General features: G+C 40.1%; 1 protein-coding gene across 1 annotated transcript in view; it reads left to right on the plus strand.

Annotated features, from left to right (window-relative positions):
- The window catches only part of LOC126210179 (disheveled-associated activator of morphogenesis 1), a 515,367-nt gene that overhangs the window by 405,774 nt on the left and 85,864 nt on the right, over nt 1–23,729 (plus strand). Inside the window, exons 6-12 of the mRNA XM_049939341.1 lie at nt 9,425–9,655; nt 10,945–11,142; nt 14,725–14,939; nt 18,685–18,749; nt 20,041–20,160; nt 21,279–21,411; nt 23,554–23,680. Of these exons, the coding sequence (XP_049795298.1) occupies nt 9,425–9,655; nt 10,945–11,142; nt 14,725–14,939; nt 18,685–18,749; nt 20,041–20,160; nt 21,279–21,411; nt 23,554–23,680 (1,089 nt within the window). The remainder of the gene's footprint in view (nt 1–9,424; nt 9,656–10,944; nt 11,143–14,724; nt 14,940–18,684; nt 18,750–20,040; nt 20,161–21,278; nt 21,412–23,553; nt 23,681–23,729) is intronic.

A 23,729-nucleotide genomic window follows, 5' to 3' on the forward strand; every position in this document is an offset into this window, starting at 1 on the left:
CTCCTCAGTTTTACTATATATCTGCTGTTAGCAGCTTAACATTTACTTCATTATAATGGCATTTTTCAAAGAAAATTATATTCTATGTCTGCAAACACTGAGCCTTGTTAACAGTATATTACTATTTGTCACACAGCCTTATAATGAATACTTGGACATGCCACTTACTTAACGGAACTTTTCAATTGTTGTATCTAGATATACAGATAATTGTAGAAAGAATGGCTGATAGGTTTGTTAGTCGGGCTCCAATCATTCGGCATACACGACGGCACGTCTCGCGACACCTAAGATGACGACTGAGTCTGTTATCGAAATATTGTGCCCAAAATGGAATCGACAACTCAGTTGTACACCTGTAAGGACAGCATCAATCGTTCACATAGAGAAAGCTGTCGTGTCTCAGATAATTATCAGTTCATTCAATTTAGAAGTGTAACAACACAGATCCACACGAATAAACAAATAACTGCAACAGCTGTCACGAGACAATTTATTGATGTATCGGTTCACAACTAGTTTCGTAACTATAAAGTTACATCTTCAGGAGCCACAGTCGACCTTTTTCAATCGTGGAGGCTGTCCCCCGATAAAACAGAGACGCCCCCTATCCTCACACTGCATTATTGCCGAGTTGTCAGTGCACGCTGTGCTGCTCCACGCACAGCCTCTCACCGTCGCTCGACTTACATCTAGTATGTAGTATAGTCACAAAACCAGTTGTGAACCAATAGGAGCTCAGTAAATGGAGTTATTTATTTATTCAGATGGATTTCTACAGCTGTGTCTGACCAACTCACCAAATCATATGTACAGTTCCATATGTTCTGTGACTCTCACATTAGTCCGCCAGCAGCAACTTGAGCATTAATTTTATAGCCTTAGAATTCACGTATAGCCCACCTCACTTCATGTTATACATAGCTGTGTGGCCCAACTTTCGTACTCAGACAACTGCAAACAGCTGTACATTAATTACAACTATTGAGGCCCCAGTTCACTGACTTATTCTTAAACTCTGGTCAGAAAAGAGCTAGACGAGTGGTATACCTGCAGCAGGACTGCAGAATCCATTGTGGCCACAACAGTTGTAACTTTACTGACCTACATGAGGTGTCAAAAATCTTCTTCTCGTGTCATTGTTCATTTCAGGACTGTTAGGTATTTTAAGTAGTTTTTAAATAATTCAATACAACACCATCAAAGCTGAATTTTAGTTTCTGTTTATTACTGGTTCTGCTACTGCTGATGATGATCAGATTGTGTATTTTTTTTTTTTTTTTTTTTTTTTTTTTTTTTTTTTTTTATCACAGAGTAAGTCGGACTGTACAAACTTTATTGGATATAAGGCCTGCCTGTTATGCAAAACTCTGGTTTTTCATGTAACCCAACACGTTTCATCACCTCTGTGCTATCATCGGTGGGTTTTCTTTATTCGACTCTTAATTTTAGCTTATATGATTTATGTAGGACCATTTGTACATTACCTTGTACTGGTAAGTTGTTTCTTTTTCTTTCGCATTCTTTTGAGTGACTGAGAAGCACATCCAGTGATATACATATCTCTCAAAATTACGTTTATGACAAACACTGAGGTGGGTCACAATAATAATGATTACACTATATTTTTGTGAAGTGAAAAGGTCCATTACAAACAAAATTCTGCAAAATACATGTAGTATTTGTGTGTGGTTCTCAATAACTCATAAAAGCGTGAAAGAAAAAGGATCTGCCAAAACAAAACATGACAAGCTACCAGTACATTGTAATGTACAAATGGTCCTGCATAACCATATAATGTAAAATTAAGATTTGAATAAAGAAAAGCCACTGACAATGGCACAGAGTTGCCAAAACATGTTTTGGTTACACGAAAAAAACTGTTTTGCATAATAGGTGGAACTTACATCCAATAATTTTAACTACAATGTGGTAAATTCTAGAGCAGTAAGTCCAAATGATGAATATATGAACTTTACTTGATGACTACAGAACATGCACCAACTGAATAGTGAGTGTACACCAGAAGTTACTCTCGGAGAATTACTCTGACAGCGGATTGTGTGCTGTCTTCATACGAAGTCGGTGGTCACTGACTGTGCCATCATCATCATCACGGGCAGTTTCCAGCCTCTGGCCGGGTCTGTATGGAACATAAGGCCTCTCCATTGTCTTCTATCTTCCCACCATCTCTCCGTCTTCACCTTGGTCCAGTCCTCTCCTTTCATTCATCTGTCTCTTGGTCTCTTTCCTTCCAGTTTCATCTCATGTATCCTCCTGGGTATTCTCCTCCATTCTCTTAACATGTCCATACCATCTCAGCCTTGATTTCTCTATCTCCTCCTGTAATGGTTCCACCTTCATTAACTCTCTGATCTTTGTCACTCCAATACTGTTTTTCACTAATTTGATCTCATTGGCTAGTACTTTGCTTTCCTCTCTTCCTTTCATAAATCAGGTTTCTGATGCATATGTCACGATTGGGACACAGTATGACCGATATATAACCTTTTTACTGATTTGGGGTACATTCTTGCTCCATATCAGGATTCAGACACTCTTCTGAAATTCTTCTGCTTTTCTCCCCCGCTCGTTTATTTCTCTGTCATTTTTTCCATCATCCTGTATCAGGCTTCCACTCTCCTCAAACTTTCCCCACCAATTGTTATTCCAGTTGTTCCTCTCTCCTTCTTTCTTGTTGTGATAATCGTCTCACTCTTACTTATACTAAATTTCATCCCATATTCTTGTACTGTTCATTCCCATATGTCCAACTTTTCTTGTACTTTCTCCTCCTTATTCCCCTGAATCATCAGATCATCTTCAAACACCATAGCTTTCATCTTCCTTTCTCCAATTACTTGTGCCACTATACAAGTAATTGGAGAAAGGAAGATTGTTTGTTGTGTCTCTTTAAAGATGTTTGTATTGAGGTTTTTTAAAAAAGTTAAAATTACAAAAAATTCCATTTTCATTTCCAGTATAAAAGACATAAATATATATATATATATATATATATATATATATATATATATATATATATATATATATATATTAACAAAGAGATAGAGGGGCTGGCCAGTACTTACCTCAGCTCAGTACAGCCGATAGATACACATAAAACAGAACCGAAAATTTACGTTCCTAGCTTTCGGAACAAATGTTCCTTCATTGGGGAGGAGAGAGGGGAAAGAAAGGGAAGAAGGGAAAGGAGATTCAGTTACTCACAACCCGGGTTATGAAGCAACAGGAAAAGGAAAATAGGGAGGGTAGCAAGGATGGAGGCATGGTTGTCAGAGGGAAGCCAAAGATATTCTACTGTAAGTACTGTGCCAGCTTCAAACCAAAGAGGATGCATACAGAAGTAAAGAGGTATATAGTATAAAGATAAACACAACTACACTCCTGGAAATGGAAAAAAGAACACATTGACACCGGTGTGTCAGACCCACCATACTTTCTCCGGACACTGCAAGAGGGCTGTACAAGCAATGATCACACGCACGGCACAGCGGACACACCAGGAACCGCGGTGTTGGCCGTCGAATGGCGCTAGCTGCGCAGCATTTGTGCACCGCCGCCGTCAGTGTCAGCCAGTTTGCCGTGGCATACGCAGCTCCATCGCAGTCTTTAACACTGGTAGCATGCCGCGACAGCGTGGACATGAACCGTATGTGCAGTTGACGGACTTTGAGCGAGGGCGTATAGTGGGCATGCGGGAGGCCGGGTGGACGTACCGCCGAATTGCTCAACACGTGGGGCGTGAGGTCTCCACAGTACATCGATGTTGTCGCCAGTGGTCGGCGGAAGGTGCACGTGCCCGTCGACCTGGGACCGGACCGCAGCGACGCACGGATGCACGCCAAGACCGTAGGATCCTACGCAGTGCCGTAGGGGACCGCACCGCCACTTCCCAGCAAATTAGGGACACTGTTGCTCCTGGGGTATCGGCGGGGACCATTCGCAACCGTCTCCATGAAGCTAGGCTACGGTCCCGCACACCGTTAGGCCGTCTTCCGCTCACGCCCCAAGATCGTGCAGCCCGCCTCCAGTGGTGTCGCGACAGGCGTGAATGGAGGGACGAATGGAGACGTGTCGTCTTCAGCGATGAGAGTCGCTTCTGCCTTGGTGCCAATGATGGTCGTATGCGTGTTTGGCGCTGTGCAGGTGAGCGCCACAATCAGGACTGCATACGACCGAGGCACACAGGGCCAACACCCGGCATCATGGCGTGGGGAGCGATCTCCTACACTGGCCGTACACCACTGGTGATCGTCTAGGGGACACTGAATAGTGCACGGTACATCCAAACCGTCATCGAACCCATCGTTCTACCATTCCTAGACCGGCAAGGGAACTTGCTGTTCCAACAGGACAATGCACGTCCGCATGTATCCCGTGCCACCCAACGTGCTCTAGAAGGTGTAAGTCAACTACCCTGGCCAGCAAGATCTCCGGATCTGTCCCCCATTGAGCAAGTTTGGGACTGGATGAAGCGTCGTCTCACGCGGTCTGCACGTCCAGCACGAACGCTGGTCCAACTGAGGCGCCAGGTGGAAATGGCATGGCAAGCCGTTCCACAGGACTACATCCAGCATCTCTACGATCGTCTCCATGGGAGAATAGCAGCCTGCATTGCTGCGAAAGGTGGATATACACTGTACTAGTGCCGACATTGTGCATGCTCTGTTGCCTGTGTCTATGTGCCTGTGGTTCTGTCAGTGTGATCATGTGATGTATCTGACCCCAGGAATGTGTCAATAAAGTTTCCCCTTCCTGGGACAATGAATTCACGGTGTTCTTATTTCAATTTCCAGGAGTGTATGTAGGATGAAAAGATGCGTGAATGGCTAAAGAGGAAAGGGAAAGAGGAGAAGACTGAAGAGTAAATCGGATTGAGGTTGTTTAACGTAGGTTCAGTCCAGGGGGATGGCGGGATGAAAGGATGTGTTGGAGTGCAAGTTCCCATCTCCGCAGTTCAGAGGGACTGGTGTTGGGTGGGAGAAGCCAAATGGCACATACGGTGTAGCAGGTTCCTAGAATTATGCTGGAGGGCATGCTCCACTACTGGGTATTGGGCATCTCCTAGGCGGACAGTTCGTCTGTGTCCGTTCATGCGTTCAGCCAGTTTAGTTGTTGTCATGCCGATGTAAAAGGCTGTGCAGTGCAGGCATGTCAGTTGATAAATGACATGTGTAGTTTCACATGTGGCCCTGCCTTGAATTGTGTATGTTTTACCAGTAGCGGGGCTGGAGTAGGTGGTTGTGGGGGGATGCATGGGGCAGGTTTTGCAGCAAGGTCGGTTACAGGGGTAGGAACCGCTGGGTAGAGAAGGTAGTCTGGGAATATTGTAGGGTTTAACAAGGATGTTACGGAGGTTAGGGGGGCGACAAAAGGCAACTCTGGGTGGTGTGGGGAGAATTTAGTCAAGGGATGATCTCATTTCAGGGGTTGACTTGAGAAAGTCATGTCCCTGGCGGAGTAATTTGTTGATGTTTTCGAGGCCAGGATAATATTGGGTGACAAGGGGGATGCTTCTGTGTGGTCTGGGGGTAGGAACGTTGTTGTTGGACGGGGAGGAATGTATTGCTCGGGAAATCTGTTTGTGGACAAGGTCTGCAGGATAGTTGCGGGAGAGGAAAGCACTGGTCAGGTTATTGGTGTAATTGTTGAGGGATTCGTCACTGGAGCAGATACGTTTGCCACGAATACCTAGGCTGTAGGGAAGGGAGCGTTTGATGTGGAAAGGATGGCAGCTATCAAAGTGAAGGTGATATATATTTGGCAATGAAGTTCTATTTTAACCATCAGCTGCATATTCTTCAAATGATGTAATTATATGATCTGTATTCTATGTTTTGTGAATGAAAATGTGGACATAAAATTTATGTCTAGGTTTTAGCAAGGCCAGCCATGAATTTTCTAGGAACTCAAATGAGTGGATTTTCAGCAGGATTACATTTTAAGATTAGAACATTCTGTTATTCTTAAAATGATAACAATTTTGAATATGGATGTTTTTTAAATTGCACAGTTTTCAGAAAAGATAATTTTTAGAAAGAAGAAAATCAGTGCTTCCAAGTAAGGTATGTCAATCTTAAATTCCTACATGAATAATACGTGAAATAAAGGAAAGACAAGTGCTCACCTACAGCTGACTGATGTGTGGTGCATAGAAACATGCAACAGAAACAGTATTTTGGTAGCTTTTGAGCTCGTGGTCTTTCTCTGGCAGAAGTGCACACATTCATGCATGTGACCACACAGACACCCTTGGCCGTGAATGTGTGCTTTTGGGTGTGTCTGTGTGGTTACGCACATGAATGTGTACTTCTACTAGAGAAAGAGCTGAAAAAACCAGTGAAGTACTGTTTCTATTGTGTGTTTCTAGGTGTCACACACTAACCAGCGGTAGGTGAGTGGTTAACTTTCCATTATTTTACGTATTAAAACAACATTTTAGTGGGGTAGAATTTTCAAGCGCTCGAGGATTTCATGAATCATAAATTTGGAAAACTTCCTCGGATAAAATATTTGTATGCAAACTACTTTCCTATCATCATTAGTATCAAGTAAGTAATATACTGAATAACTGTTGTGCTCTTCCATGCTGACTGGTTTGATGCAGCTCTCCACGCTATTCTCTACCATGTGAGCCTTTGTGTACCTACAGCAATCTACATCCTTTGGAACCAGCTTAGCTTTGGTATCCCACACTCTTCCTTCCAGTAGCAAACTGCTGATTCCTTAAAATCTCAGGATCTATCATATCAACCTATTCATTATTTTATTTGCATTACATAAGATATTCTTTGTTCCCCAATTTGATTCAGTACCTGCTACTCATCTAATCCTCAGCTTTTTCCTATAGCTGCACATTTCAAAAGCTTCTATTCTCTTTTTTTCTGAACCATTTTGTTCTCGATGTTTCTCTTCTGTACGAGGCTATGATCCGGACAAATATCTTCAGAAAAGTTTTCATATCATTTAAATTTACATTTGACGTTAACAAATTCCACTTTTATTTAAATATATATTTCTTTTCTTGCTATTGGCAGTCTGCACTTTACATCCGGTCTACTTTAGCCACCATCAGTTATTTTGCTGCCCAAACAGCAAACTTCATCTACTTCTTTTATTGTCTCCTAATTTCTTCTGTTATTTAATTTGACTACACTAGATTACAGTTGTTTTACTTATGTCGATATTCATCTTATAAAGTCTTTTTAAAACAATATTAATCCTGAATGAGATTTTCACTCTGCAGCGGAGTGTGCGCTGATATGAAACTTCCTGGCAGATTAAAACTGTGTGCCCGACCGAGACTCGAACTCGGGACCTTTGCCTTTCGCGGGCAAGTGCTCTACCAACTGAGCTACCGAAGCACGACTCACGCCCGGTACTCACAGCTTTACTTCTGCCAGTACCTCGTCTCCTACCTTCCAAACTTTACAGAAGCTCTCCTGCGAACCTTGCAGAACTAGCACTCCTGAAAGAAAGGATATTGCGGAGACATGGCTTAGCCACAGCCTGGGGGATGTTTCCAGAATGAGATTTTCACTCTGCAGCGGAGTGTGCACTGATATGAAACTTCCTGGCAGATTAAAACTGTGTGCCCGACCGAGACTCGAACTCGGGACCTTTGCCTTTCGCGGGCAAGTGCTCTACCAACTGAGCTACCGAAGCACGACTCACGCCCGGTACTCACAGCTTTACTTCTGCCAGTACCTCGTCTCCTACCTTCCAAACTTTACAGAAGCTCTCCTGCGAACCTTGCAGAACTAGCACTCCTGAAAGAAAGGATATTGCGGAGACATGGCTTAGCCACAGCCTGGGGGATGTTTCCAGAATGAGATTTTCACTCTGCAGCGGAGTGTGCGCTGATATGAAACTTCCTGGCAGATTAAAACTGTGTGCCCGACCGAGACTCGAACTCGGGACCTTTGCCTTTCGCGGGCAAGTGCTCTACCATCTGAGCTACCGAAGCACGACTCACGCCCGGTACTCACAGCTTTACTTCTGCCAGTACCTCGTCTCCTACCTTCCAAACTTTACAGAAGCTCTCCTGCGAACCTTGCAGAACTAGCACTCCTGAAAGAAAGGATATTGCGGAGACATGGCTTAGCCACAGCCTGGGGGATGTTTCCAGAATGAGATTTTCACTCTGCAGCAGAGTGTGCGCTGATATGAAACTTCCTGGCAGATTAAAACTGTGTGCCCGACCGAGACTCGAACTCGGGAGCTTCTGTAAAGTTTGGAAGGTAGGAGACGAGGTACTGGCAGAAGTAAAGCTGTGAGTACCGGGCGTGAGTCGTGCTTCGGTAGCTCAGTTGGTAGAGCACTTGCCCGCGAAAGGCAAAGGTCCCGAGTTCGAGTCTCGGTCGGACACACAGTTTTAATCTGCCAGGAAGTTTAATATCAGCGCACACTCCGCTGCAGAGTGAAAATCTCATTCTGGAAACATCCCCCAGGCTGTGGCTAAGCCATGTCTCCGCAATATCCTTTCTTTCAGGAGTGCTAGTTCTGCAAGGTTCGCAGGAGAGCTTCTGTAAAGTTTGGAAGGTAGGAGACGAGGTACTGGCAGAAGTAAAGCTGTGAGTACCGGGCGTGAGTCGTGCTTCGGTAGCTCAGTTGGTAGAGCACTTGCCCGCGAAAGGCAAAGGTCCCGAGTTTGAGTCTCGGTCGGGCACACAGTTTTAATCTGCCAGGAAGTTTCATATCAGTGCACACCTCGCTGCAGAGTGAAAATCTCATTCTGGAAACATCCCCCAGGCTGTGGCTAAGCCATGTCTCCGCAATATCCTTTCTTTCAGGAGTGCTAGTTCTGCAAGGTTCGCAGGAGAGCTTCTGTAAAGTTTGGAAGGTAGGAGACGAGGTACTGGCAGAAGTAAAGCTGTGAGTACCGGGCGTGAGTCGTGCTTCGGTAGCTCAGTTGGTAGAGCACTTGCCCGCGAAAGGCAAAGGTCCCGAGTTCGAGTCTCGGTCGGGCACACAGTTTTAATCTGCCAGGAAGTTTCAATATTCATCCTGTTCGACTGCTTGTCCGAGTCCTTTGCCATGTCTGAAAGAATTACAGTCGTCGGCAAACCTAAAAGTGTGTTTTAAACCTGGAAGACAGGCTACAACCTTGACTCTCTCCATTCTCAACTACAGCTTCCCTTACTAACTACTTACACTGTCATTCTTAGCATCATGTAAATAGTACACTGTACTGTAAGGTTCAGAAAACTGCACATTAAAAAAAAATTATGGATTCAGTGTATACTATGCATATGTATTAAGTATACAAAAGACCGAAGGCAGGTAAGAAAGTTTTATTTGTATTAAGAGTGGTGTTGTAGCAAGTTGAGCTATTCCATGTTGCTATATTTTATGGTGACAGAGCTCGAGCCAATCAGGTGATGAGAGTCTTTCTGGTCCACAGCTTCAATTTCCAACAGTGGACGCAGACGATGAGGTGCGGTCCCGCACGCGGCAGCTGGATGCACTGAAGACAGCGCTGCGCACCCAGCCGCACAGCTTTGTACTGCGCTTTGTGGAACTGGATGGTCTGCCCGCACTGCTCTCCTTCCTGGGGGGCATGGACTACCAGACAGCACAGAGTTCTGTCCACACCTCACTCATCGGCTGTGTCAAGGCGCTCATGAACAACTCGGTACGTAGTGGATTTTCACTGAGGCTTGTTTGTTTTGAGGTTGAGTTCGTTGGCCTAATTTTTTTCTTTTTTGTAGACATTCTTGCTTACAACCATTAAGACAGTTCTGCTCCATTTATTCCAGGTGACTGGCAAGTATTGGTATTCTGTGTAACACCACATCTAGAATTCCAAAGATAATTTTTATTATTTTTATCTAACTTGCGATATAAAGTTGCACAGGAGGTCATAACCACTATACGGATATTGAGCACGTCCTAAGCACCACATCTTGGCAGATAGTTGTTGTTGTTGTTTTTTTTTTAACACTTTTGGGTATGGACCACCATCAGAATTTCAGATAAAAAAACTTAATACAGAGTATTATGTAAAATGATTTCTGTTTTGATCACAAATGTGACACATTGATCTGTATCACGTTCTTTTGTCTAATACTTTAATGACAGGCTGTGCTCAAAACATGTGAATTAAAAGAAAATATTTTAACAACAAAGGGTCTGTTTTTATTATCAGTCAAGAAGCGGTTAATATGCTTTGTATTAGTATTGTGCTATGGCCATGCTCAGAATATTAGGTGGGTGGACTATCTTCCTCCTGAGCGTAGATCACAATTTGCTTTCCCCCTGACTAATATTAATGATGTCTATTTATTTGCAGGCTCATTGTAAATTGTAGAAAAAATAATTCCATAAACTACTTTAAATGTATAACGTTTTATCTGTTATCAATTTAGAATCAATGGTTCTCTCTCACAGCATTTTAATTAATTAACAGTGTTTTTCAGAGACTGTAATTGAGCTTTTGTATTTTTGCAGTGCTCACATTTCTTTTAATATGAAACTTAGTTTCAGCATATCTTTCTTTAATACATCAATCATGTATTGCCTCCACATCACTTTAAATCTTCAAATACAGTGTGTAATCATTTTTTGCTACTTACTCAATTATTTCTGTTCTTTACATATGAAACTGAACTATCAGCTGTAGCAAAGATACTGCCATTGCAACATTGCATCACTCATACACTCGACATGAAGCAGAAAGAAATAAGACATTTATTAAGTACATGTAACACATAATAATGTAATACAGAAATATGTTTTATGAAATGCATATTAAATCATTTTGCATTTATTGCATATTATTAATTACATGCAAATCTGTACAGTCTTGCGTTCTACAGAAAATGTAATAACTGTGAAACATTTCCAGTGCTAAGACACTGTTATTAGTAGCCAGTTGTCGATATTGTTCTCCCACCCACAGTTTGTATGACTCTGCTGTTGCAGAACGGTAGAGCGCACGTACTGGCACATCCCACAGCTATCGACACGATAGCGCAGAGCCTGAGCACAGAGAATGTCAAGACAAAGATTGCCGTGTTGGAGATCCTTGGTGCTGTGTGCCTGGTGCCTGGTGGGCACCGCAAGGTGCTGCAGGCGATGCTCCACTATCAAGCGTATGCAGCCGAGCGCACACGCTTCCAGGTATGTGCCGAGCAGTAGCCCTTTATTACTTATAAGTAAAGGCAGTACATTATCAAAATATTCAGCACAACTGAGTCAAAATGTTAACTTGCAAAACCAGCTGAACTTTCATATTACTTTATAAATAGGTGTCAAATCAGTTACATGGTTTCTAAAAGTAGATTTTTGAACTGTTTGAAGAACCAAATTAGAAGAATAAGCAATAAAATTAAAAGTTAAAAGGAGAAAGAGTTATGTTGTTAGCAAAATCAGGTACTTGCAGTGATAGAATAGAATGAAACTCATTGCAGAACTCAGCTAAATAAAATTGGCAGTTCACAAAAAGCTACAGACAGCCATATTAAATTTAAAAAATCCAACTCACATTACACCGAGAGCAATTTAAAGCATAAATATACTATAAACTTAAGAGGAGACAGAATGACTGTCCATTAATTACCTTAAGGAGATGAAATTGCAAGTAAAGATGACAGAAATACTTTAAAGCGAGAATTATTATACTTAGCGTCAGAAAATATATATTTTCATCCGGTGGGAAGGAAAGAGAGGTTAGTAAGAGAAGAATGGAAAGATGGGGCAAGTGACTCAGAACCCAGTTGAGGGGATATAGATGAAAAGGAGGTCAGTGGTAACATGTTCATAAGAAATTTTCCAGTTTCAGTCCAGATATCACATAAAGAACACAGTGAGAAGTAAAGATAGATTAAACCTGCAGAGAAAAGGAAAGCAGAATGATTGATGCAATTAAGAACTTCAAGGAAAGTGAAAAAAGAGGGGAACGGACCAAAAATAGGTAGCAGGAGGGGAAAGGGGGGCGGTGAAGTTAAAATATTTATTAGATAATAAAATTCATTGAAGAGTACAACTGATTAGATAAAAGAATCGTTGAATATTTCGAGAAAAAGATCATCAGTTGACCAAAGAAGATATGAATATACCTGAAAACGACATTCGGAGGAGAGAAAAATTCAGAACCAAAATTACAAAAACATAAAGGATTTTTGAGAAAAAGCTAGGAAACATGGAAGGAGCATCACTCGGTAACAAAAACAGCAGCAAAGTGAATGAATGGAAAAGTACTGGCAAGACAGGAAGAAGAACCCCATTCGAAAGAACAACTCCTCTGAGCAATTGTTTTACGTTGTCTGTAGTTAGTTGGATTCAACACAAGAAGAATCAGTTGTATTGTTGAGGAAAAAAAATGCATGTGTGTGTGTGTGTGTGAGGGGGAGGGGGGGGGGGGGGCTGGGACAGAAGTTTTGTAGAATGTCAGAATATGTTTGAGAATAAGTTGTTTCTTTTTACTCTTTATTTTCTTACTTTCTTCTCTGCTATTTAAACAATTCTATTGTGGCTTCATGCTTTCAGTGCACTGAAGTCGTTAGTTCACAGACAACTGCTATATAACTTTATAAAAGTCAGAGTTTACAGCCTGAATACCCTGAGGGCCGATACTGTAAATGAAAGCTCTGAAGATTATTGAATGTTATGATTTATGATATATGAATTAATTATCTATGATGTGACATATTTTTACAACCTGGTGCTCCACAGCTGCAATATGTTTGATAAAAGACATTTTTCTATAGCCACCTTTTGTAGCAAGAGCACATAGGTGTCCTGATAGCCAAAGTATGTTAGTGACTTGAAATAACAACATAGACACTTGCCTATTTAACATCATATTAAGGCAACTATATTGATGTAATGGATATTTTGACAGCACCAGAATATGATCCCTGTACAGACGAAAAAGTTTTTGTCAGCAGCTGATCATGTAGGTATATAAATATGTCTTTCACTAAATAACAATGTTATGAAAAGGATAGAGCACTGTTCACCATAAAGAGAAAGAGGAGACACTGAGTCACAGGTCACAGACAGGCACAATGAACAGACTGCCATACATTTTGACTTCTTCTGGAATAGAAAAAACACACACACACATTTACACAAGCACATCTCACATACACATGAACACTGTCTTGTGTGTGTGTGTGTGTGTGTGTGTGTGTGTGTGTGTGTGTGTGTGTGTGTGTGTGTGTGTGTACGTTCTGTGCTTGTGTGACTGTGCGTGTTTTCTACATAAGAAGAAGGCCTTTTGGTCAAAAACGAAAATATATGGCAGCCTTTTCGTTATGCCTGTGTGTCACTCAGTGACTCCTCTTTATGGTGAACAGCACACTATCCTTTCCATAATATTGCTGTTATTCCACCCTGGAATTTGCACTTTTCTTACACTATATACATGAGGTCTGTTCAAAAAATTCCAGGATGTTGTCCACAAAATTTTTCTATGCTAACCTTTTACTTATTGAGCATGGCCTCCTTCGACATGCTCTTCTCCACAGTTGATACACCACTCCCAACACCATTTCCACTTCCGGAAGCATTCTCGGTATGCCTCTTGCTCGATTGCATGAAGCGCCATCTGTGAATTTTCTTTTATCTCATCTGTCATTGCAAATCTTCATCCTGTCAATGGGGTTTTCAGCTTTGGAAATAAAAAAAATGAAACTGGACCAGATCTGTAAAGTATGGAGGATGAGGCAGCACAGTGATTTCATTTCTTGTACAGTAGTCATGCACCAATAGGGATGAAGGTGCAGGTGTGTTATTGAGAGGCAAGAGCCACAGATTGTCTCACTACATTTCAGACCATTTCCTTCTCTCATTTTCTTGCAGACGTGACAACGCGTCCCGATAGTACCGTCATTTAACATTTTGTCCCCGTGGCACGATTCATGATGAACTGATCCTTCAAAGTCAAAGAAAACTATCAGCATGCTTTGACATTTGACTTGACCTGACAAGCTTTTTTTGATCTTGGAGAACCTTTCCCAACCCGTTTTGATGGCTGAACCTCGGTCTCAATATCGTAACCTTAGACCCACGTCTCGTCCCCAGTTACGATTCTCTTAAGGAACGTCCCATTCTCATTTGTGCAATCCAAAAACTCTTCACAGATTGCAAGCCAAAGGTCTGTCTGATCTTGACTCGTGAGACTTGGGACAAGCTGTGTCAGCACGATCCGACTGAAATATTACATACTTCTGCAATCTCTCGGACAGTCGGTCTTCCACTGGCATGCACAATTTCAGTGACATTCCTGACATGAACGTCATTGGTCGACATCAAAGGGCATCCTGAATGAGGGCCATCTTTAACTTCCGTCCAGCTATTTTTAAACCGTGTGAACCATTTGTAACACCAAGTATGGCTTAAGCATCCATTACTGTAGGCTTTTTGCATCATGTAGTGTGTCTCTGCAAGGGATTTACTGAGTTTCACACAAAATTTAATACAGACATGTCGCTGTGCCATATCGAAATTCACAAACTGTGCTACACAATGTTCTACTCAATACAGCACTGAACAATAACTAACAGACATACGACAATGAAACTTCTGGCAGTTGCACATTAAATACAGGCTCGTGCAGGGATGCTAACCACATTTCACTCCAAACACCATTGGCACGAAATTATGAATGTTCCAGAATTTTTTGAACAGAACTCGTTTTGTTCGTCAATATTGTATAGTTGTGCTATATGACGTGACTGTATGTTCTACTGTATGTAGGGCATAGTGAATGACTTGGACAGGAGCACAGGCATATACCGTGATGAAGTGAACTTGAAGACAGCCATAATGTCATTTGTGAATGCCGTCCTCAACTACGGACCCGGCCAGGAAAACCTCGAGTTCCGTTTGCACCTGCGCTACGAGTTCCTCATGCTCGGTATCCAGCCAGTCATTGACAAGCTCAGGGGCCACGAGAATGAGACACTGGATAGGTCTGTATCATTCTACCAGTGTGAAATGTGATTTATTGATAACGTTACTTACAATTTCCAAATCATTTGCTTCGTTTTGTTGGAGACATCTTAATATTTACAATGAAAACATTTTTTTAGAAATACTGTCATTTTACATTATTTTGGGTCAGCTATACAGTACTCAGTATAGTTCTTGAAATTAAAAAAAAAAAAAAATACATATTTCCCTTGCTCAAATTGTGTGGTTTTCATCCATGAATTTTTCAACAGAACAACAACATTTTTCCTCTATAAAGGTAAAGAGCAGCTTTTTCTTCAGTGACCAAGCTCCATGTTGAATACATTACTGCCTATTAATTTACTGCAAATATTTAAACCAATATGCTCTGATGTTTGGGCATAAAGTTTGAAATGGTGTGTCTGAAGTTCGTAATTCTCTGTGTAGTGAGTGGTGTAGTTGTGCTGGAAATGTAAAGTTTATTGTTTTTAATATAAGAAAATTACACATTGTATTGTATTGTTCTTCATCAATTTTTTTTAACAGTGGATTACAAGATACTTTTTGTTTAGCAATACATGTGTTCCTGATTATTTTATTTTGGAATACCGGAAGCCTTATGACAAAATTATATTGAATTCCCATAGGAGATTATGCTATAACAAATAAGCAACCCAAAGTAACAGTTATAAACTATCTTTCTAATGTTCATGTTTGACTAAAATCACAGTGCAACTATTGAGCTATTCAGTTTATTTGTTAAGTAGTCAATATGTTCTGTTCAGTTTAAGTTTTGTCAAGAATTAGGCTTAAGAACTTTATGCAATTTGTTTCCATGATCTCCTGATCACTGCAGGCAATTTTTATGTCTCTCTATTCTAATGATTTAGTTCTCAAATTGCATCATCTGAGTTTTAGTGAAATTCGGTTTCAGTTCATTTTGACGGCATGAAGATTTCAATATCTTGTGTTGTACACACAATCCTACAACATTTTATGTCAAATGTGTCTTTTTAAATTGTGTCTTAACACATAACTCTCTTTTGCAACTGAATTTATTTTTATTTTGCCTAAATATCCAGGGTTATTCATAAGTGCCTCTGGGTTTTCAGAGGACAATGGTACGAAAACTACAAGACATAAAATCACACCTACCAGCGGATAAAGGATCTCTCCAAGTATGAACTGTGGCATAGTAGCAGAACATGTAACAAATCATTCGTTCAGTATTGTCGTATCACACCCAATGAACAAATTTACAAAGCAGGCTGCTGTTGTGCCTTCACATATTGACGTTTGCCACATCACATAATGTACCTAAATTGTGCATCTGCAGTGTGAGTTAAAAACTTGCAAAAATGCTCTATCCACTGAAGTGTGTCGTTTTCTGTATTATTCGTAGTTTTTGTGCAGTAGCCTTCTGAAAATCTGGAGGTACTTCTGAATGACCTTGCACTGATGCATGTCCTTTGTGGGTCATAATTTCTGCTGTAACTAGCATTTTCTGGGTGAAACTGTTAACCATTGGACTTTGCTTTGGTTATACATACTCTCACTTGTGACTTATTGGATCAGCTGTAGACAGATTGAATTCATTTACTTATCAGTTTTGCTCATAATGCTCCTTCTGCAGCTGATAATTTACGTTGGTGTCACGATACTGGAACAAGTGGCAGAGTGACATGACAGGATGGAACTTCTATGAAAGCAAAAGGACTCAGAATGCTGGAAAAAGCATGTTTCTTTATTTGTGAGAAAACAAAACCCTAATGTTGGTGTACATTATTAATGTTATTGCAAATATCATAGTCTGTACTGGCAGGGCCACTGACTTGGGTCGTGCCTAGAAGGTGACTGAAACTTTGGTGCATACAAAGCTAGTAGAGAACCAATGCCTACTTTGGAAGTTGTTCAGCTACAATATCTGCACCACTTGTGATTTTTATGCTGAATAATATATTGTTGAGCAAGCAACACATCATACAGACACCACCTGCAGTCTCTCTGTCACGGGAACATTCAAACAATGCTTTTTGCAACTGCCTAACTGTGCCTGTCTACAATGAGCAAATGTCAAGCTGTTAAATATTTTAGAAGGAACAGGAAAGAACACACCATCACTTATCCTGATTGTAACACATATCAACACATTTATATCATCATTAAAGTTGTAGCAGCCATTAACAGTAAACAAACTGGATCTGATGACTTTCAAGTTGTGTAATGCCTATTACTACAAAATTTGTGACTGGTAATATATTTTGATAGTGAGTATAGAATGGACCTGCCTTTCCTCTACAGGAAAAAGCCACTAATTAACAGAGTAAGCTCACAGCAAGAGCATATTAACAGTGATAACATATTCTTAAACAGCTTGAAAGTCAGTAAGTGTGTTTGTTGGTAGTGACTGAAGCAACTGTAGCAAAGAAATAAATATATAAATCTCTCTTTATAATTTAGAATAATAATTTTATTCATTGTAGAACCCAGAAGCATAAGAGGAATGACCATGTCTGAATATAAAAAACATCAAATTTGAGTTGCAAAAGACAAATAATTGTTAAAACATCTGCCCAAAGTGTAAGCAAGCATTTAAATTGCAGTTGAGGAGTGATGAGTAATACTAAAAGACATATTTTAGCTGTTAAAAGTAAAAGTAATGATAGTGCAGGAACAATTTTCTCTTCCTGCCTTTGCACCATGTTTTATACATACTTCAACAATATTGTATATGTGAAAGATACACTATTTCATGGCTGTACATAAATATTAATAGGAATAATTTAGCAACAAGATATCCTTGACATGACTGACCAGTTCTTCTAGAATGTTCCATCTGTGAATTTTTGGCCAAAGCCTTATTCAGAAAAGAAAACACACACAAACATTCACAACAAGCAGGGACACCTAACATGCAAGCAGGAGCTGTCTGTGGCTACAGTGGCTGGAGAGAGAGAGAGAGAGAGAGAGAGAGTGTGTGTGTGTGTGTGTGTGTGTGTGTGTGTGTGTGTGTGTGTGTGTGTGTGTGTGTGTGTGCGCGCGCGATTTGCAGGGGGGGATGGGGAGATTCCCCCCCCCCCCCCCCCCCCCCCCCCCCCCCTCTGCATCAGACCATCCCCTCCTCTGGTTTTAGTTTATGCATCCCAACCTGGGATGTTTATTTCCCACGCACTGGAGTAAAACTTTACATATAATTTAAATTTGTGGAGCCAAACACTGAAAGTTTTTAGTAAGTCTTACGATTAATACTGTTAATATGTTTCAGTTTTCTAACATCAGAATAAGTACAGCTTTTCACAAATGTGCTTCTACTTTTGAATTCCTCTTGTATACCTGTATGTAGATGATTTTGTAAATAAGCTTGACCTATAATGTACTTTAAAGTTATAACAAGGGATGTCTTTTCTGATAGTGCATATGTGTGAATAGTGAGTTTTGGCATTAACATCTATTTATAAATAGCTGTTTAACCATGCGTAACGCCACGGTCCAAGCTAACATATATAATTCTGCTAACCCCCTAAGACATCCCCCCCACTGGTGAAAGCACAAATCACACCCGGGTGTGAAGTGCCAACGTGTATGTGTTCATTTTCTTTTCTGAATGAAAGCTCGTGTGTAACAGGCTTTTCATTGTGCCTCTCTGCACTTCAATGTGTAATTTTTATCGCGAGTAGCAATCTGTCCCTTTCATAATATTGTTGATATTACAGTCTGCACTGTCCATTGTTTGTTCTAGTTGGGAATTTGTACTTTTTTCCTCAGGCATCTGGACTTCTTTGAGATGGTTCGAAATGAAGATGAGAAAGAGTTGGCCAGGAAATTTGAAAAAGGTACTGTCGATATACTCTAAAGATACAATACTTTCTATGGCATATTAGCTTGGCGCCTCCTAAGCTCTAAATCTTAACAGCCACTTTACTACTTCTGTTCTTAGTATTTTCACAAGTTACTTCTATAGATCTTTGAGGAAAAAATTGCCTTTAAATTTGGGATATTATTGATATCATTTAAAATGGCTGATTGTGCACTATCAATAAAAATTTTCATTTTATTAGCATGATTATTATTAATAATTTATCATATTAACAATATTGCTTTTACATTATTTATATTCTGTAAAAACAAATTTCAGTAGGAAACTGCTCATAATGAAATTTTACTTGAATTTATAGAATAAAAACCTTTGATTATTGTGCAATGAAAGAAATTTACAGAAGACAAAATAAATTTCTATGAAATTGGAGTCCAATTTTTCTTTGATGCAGTTCTTATTTTGAGATCATCAGTATTGTATTCACTTGTCTGCTCCAATTGTGTCACATTATTGTTTTGTCTGATTGCTCTTCATATCATCATCATATGCCAGCACATCTCTGCCCTAGGTCTTAGCATTCATTTCTCACCATCTTTTGTGATCTAGTATTGTCTTCAGCATTTCTCTCTTTTTTTCCTTCAATTGTTCTGCATCATGTCTTCCCACTGTCACCATCTTAGCTACATATAGCACCATTTTCTTCTAGTGTTATGTCTGTGTCCATAGATATATTCTTATTGCTGAGTGTCTTTCTGGTCATACAGAAGGCTGACTGCACTTTTCATCCTCTCTATTATTCCCTCATTGCTCCCTTTTTTTCCTGTGATACATTCCCTTAGATATTTAAATTTGCTGCAGTATTAGTAGGATAACAATATTATGAAAAGGATAATTGCTACTCACTATACACCGGAGAGATAAACACAACAAAAAGAGTGTCACAAAATAAGCTTTCGGCCAACAAGCCCTTGGTCAAAAATAAACACGCACATACATACGTGTGAGAGTGTGTGTCATCTATTTTTGACAACGGGTTTGTTGGCTGAAAGCTTATTTTGTGACACACTTTTTGTTGTGCCTATCCGCAAATCAGCATCTCTGCTATATAGTGAGTAGCAACTCTCCCTTTCATAATATTGTTGCATTCTATTCTAGATTTTCCATCGTTTTACTGGTAGGACAATGCAGTTTGCTCCTTTTACAGTGTACAATATGGATATCTCAGACTATTTCAATGCCTGCATGGTAAGAGTACAAATAAGAGGAATCAGTAGTGATAATAGGCTGAGGACTTCACTGTTTACAGGAGCACATAGACACAAAGAGCGCGACGGCAATGTTTGACCTGCTACGGCGCAAGCTGAGCCACACGGCAGCCTATCCCCACCTCCTGTCATTGCTCCATCACTGCATTCTACTGCCATGTAAGTACATTTCTGTGATTGTGCATCTTACGTTTCAGTAATTACGGTGAGATACTGGTGGCTGTCAGACCTACAAATGGTGAAGCTTTTCAATATGTAAGCTTATTATTACTTCATGAATGGATTTTCTCCTTGGTGTTTATGGAACCTCATTTAGATATACACCAGAATCTGTACAAATTTAAATTCAAATTTCCTATCACAATATTGTTGTTGGTGCACTGCTCACAAAACACTTGTGCGTCCAATCTTAGAATATTGCTCAGTTGTGTGGGATCCGTAGCAAGTAAAATTAACAGGAGATGCTCAATTTATACAAAGAAGAGAAGCACAAATGGCCACAGGTTCCTTTGATTCTCGGGAGTGTGTCACTGAAAACCTGAATTGGTAGATGTTTGAAGACGGCCATTAGTTATCCCCGAAAACCTAATTACATAGCTTTAAGAACCAGTATTAAGTGAAAAATACAGGGATACACTTCAACAGCCTATGAATTACGCCCACAAGGCTATGAAGACAATTTTGGCCTAATTACAGGCTTGCATAGATGGAGTCCATTTACACAAGAGTCTACTGGGTATTTGACCGTGTTATGATACAATGAAAGTACTCACATTTTGGTTAATATTGCAAACAGCCTTCATCAGGGAAGGAAAAAATGCTGGGTATCTTGTAGTTGCTTCAGAATGCCAACTAAAATGTTAATTGATGAGCACGGCTCATACATCTGTGGCTGCTAATTTGTAGTGGATGTGGAATGTGTTAAGTAAAAAACATCATTTAAAGAAATAAGAAATAAAACTGGAAATTACTGTATTTACAACAGTCTTATTGTGTGAATGGGACAACTGCGAAGTAAAATTTTGAACACACATTTATGTTATTCTTAAAATTGTAGATTTGTTTCATAACAGGGCTAAAATGAGGTTATGTGGCACAGATGTAGAATACTGCAGTGTAACAACAACAACAACAATAGCAGTAGTAGTAGAAGAAGAAGCAGAAAAGACAGTGTCTTGGTGAAATAAGCACAGTGTTTCATCTTGAGAGTATCATTACAAAAAAGAATTCTCTGCTAATCAGTGCTATAATTTGGTCATTTTTGCTGAACTTTCCAGTGGACTACGGTTCCCATCCACAACACTGGCTGCTGTTTGATCGGATAGTGCAGCAGCTGGTCCTCCAAGGGGAAAACAGCAACAACCCTGATGTGGCTCCTCTCCAGATCAACGTCAAAGAGCTGGTGCACTTGTAAGTTACATCTGTGTGTTCTCACTCACTTGTCTGACCAAAAAGTGAAGTTGTTAGGCAACTTGCAGAAAAACAGTTAAAGGAGTAGGAAATAGAGGAAGACTTAATGTAGTTTTATTCATCTGTGGATCACTCCTACAAGAATACAGTTAAAAGGAAGACATTTACATATTGCAGATTATTTTGAGAAGTATGTGACAGGAAGTTTATTAGCCATCCTAGTAATTGCTTAAGTAATCTAGGCAAACCTCAGAAAACCTAAATCTTGACAGCCAGACTGACTGGAGTCTGGCTGGAGTCTGGCCAGTCTTTTCAAAATAGAAGAAGCTTATTTGGTTTATCCCTAGTTTAGAGCACTGTTTTGAAAGGAAGTTGTTTAATAACATAAAAAACTACTGCTACACTGTTCATTCGCTTCTCAACACCAATCGCTATGCTCACTATCAGCTTCCATCAGGACATTGACAGTAATGTTTTTTTTCCATTATGCTACTGGAACTTCCCATTTTCTTGCCCGAAAAACTGAGTTGGCTTCCCTCTATAAAGAGATAGATACTTGGCTCAGAGAGAGAATAAGGTGCTAGTATTATCAACTGCAGAGATTTGGAGTGATATTTTCCAGAAAGGAAGAAGAAGAAGAAGAAGAAGAAGAAGAAAATGGGGGTGGGTGAAATGGCAGAGCTGTGTGTGTCATATTTTACCAAACCTCTCCTCTGTGTAATCTAAATGAACCCTAACTGTAATGTTGCAAACAAATTAAACCAACTTCATTTTTTCATACACTTGCTCCACCTGTTCAACAGTGTATAAGTGGTAAGATGTGTAATTCCATGTTTGGTTTACACTATGACTATAAAAAATTTTCTCAGGTTAGCCAAAACTGTATCATTCCTTCACAGTGGCTAAGGAATTCAGCAACAATCTGTGCATATGCAGATAATTTAAAAGACTTAGGTTCCAGCTGTGGTAAGTACTGTTGTGTACTATCTTTTACAAAATGGTTGTGTTTTGACAGTGATATCAGAAAAAACAGCCACCTGTCACCTAGTGCGCATGTGTGTGTGCGCACACGCACACACATGCACGCTCTCTCTCTCTCTCTCTCTCTCTGTGTGTGTCTCTCTCTGTCTCTCTGTGTGTGCTCTAGTTGAACACAGGAAACACATATCGCTCACTGAATCATTTCTCCCACAGCCAATTCAGGAGATGCTGCTGTAAGTGATACTGCAGTGGTATTTCATAACTGATGAAGTGCCAACACAAGTCATGGTTACATGATGCAAAGTCAAATTATTTGCATACACAAGCATATACAACCAGAGATTATATTGATGTCTCTACAGTAGTGTTGATAAATCTGTTTGAGAGTAAACATCTCAGTATTTTTCTCTGTAGCCTTTCAGCATTTAGTAAACCACCAAGGTCCCTGTCAAGGTATAATTTGGCCTTGACAGCTTCATTAGCAGCAGAACCCCAGTAGATCAGTGTGTGCTATACTCTTAGTGGTGCATGTAAGTGGTTACAGAGAAATACACTAAATTGTTTACTTTCTGGAAGCATCCATGCATCACAGACAGTGAAACAATCGCTGGTAGCTTGTGCTAATTTCTTGACCATCAAATGACATCTCCACAATGTACGTTGACCAAATACTGCATATAGAAGACCACCTTAGACTAGATACAACAGTCAGCTCAGATGGAACTGTTTTATTACTGCCAGAAAGGCATATTTCTTTGATAGTCTGTCAGGAACACAGTTTTATCTTCTGGGACATAATTACTCATACCAAACTTTGACATTCATTGTCTGAAGCATATTTTTCTTGCATGTAAGAAATCCAGTTAGATCTTGGCAAAATAAACTGCCTAATACAAAGACTGAAATACAGAGAAATGTAAAGCCGCACTCTTTACAAAATGTAAAAATGTGGTGTCCTTTAACTACTCATCAACAGAGTGACAGATAATTTGACTACTAATTTCTGTCCCTACCATTCTAATTAATTACAAGCAGACATTTAAAACAAATCACATTACTCTCAAAATGTAAAATATCATGTAGTTCAAGCCATCATTCAAATACAAATAATTTTTTTTTATCATTTTGATGAAAGTATAGCTTTTATTGCTTTTTATTTAGGCTCGCAAAAGAAGAAGAGTTGGTGGCTGCAAGGAACAGAGCAGATGAACTGGAGAAGGAAAATGCAGATCTCGCCTCACGGTTGGCCAAGAAGGAGCAGGAACTGGATCTCCGACTGCAAGAAAAGGTAAATTATTGACATACACTGGATGACAATTGGAATTGGAGTACTCTTT

This window comes from Schistocerca nitens, chromosome 10 (genome assembly GCF_023898315.1).
Source record: "Schistocerca nitens isolate TAMUIC-IGC-003100 chromosome 10, iqSchNite1.1, whole genome shotgun sequence".
NCBI lineage: Eukaryota > Metazoa > Arthropoda > Insecta > Orthoptera > Acrididae > Schistocerca > Schistocerca nitens.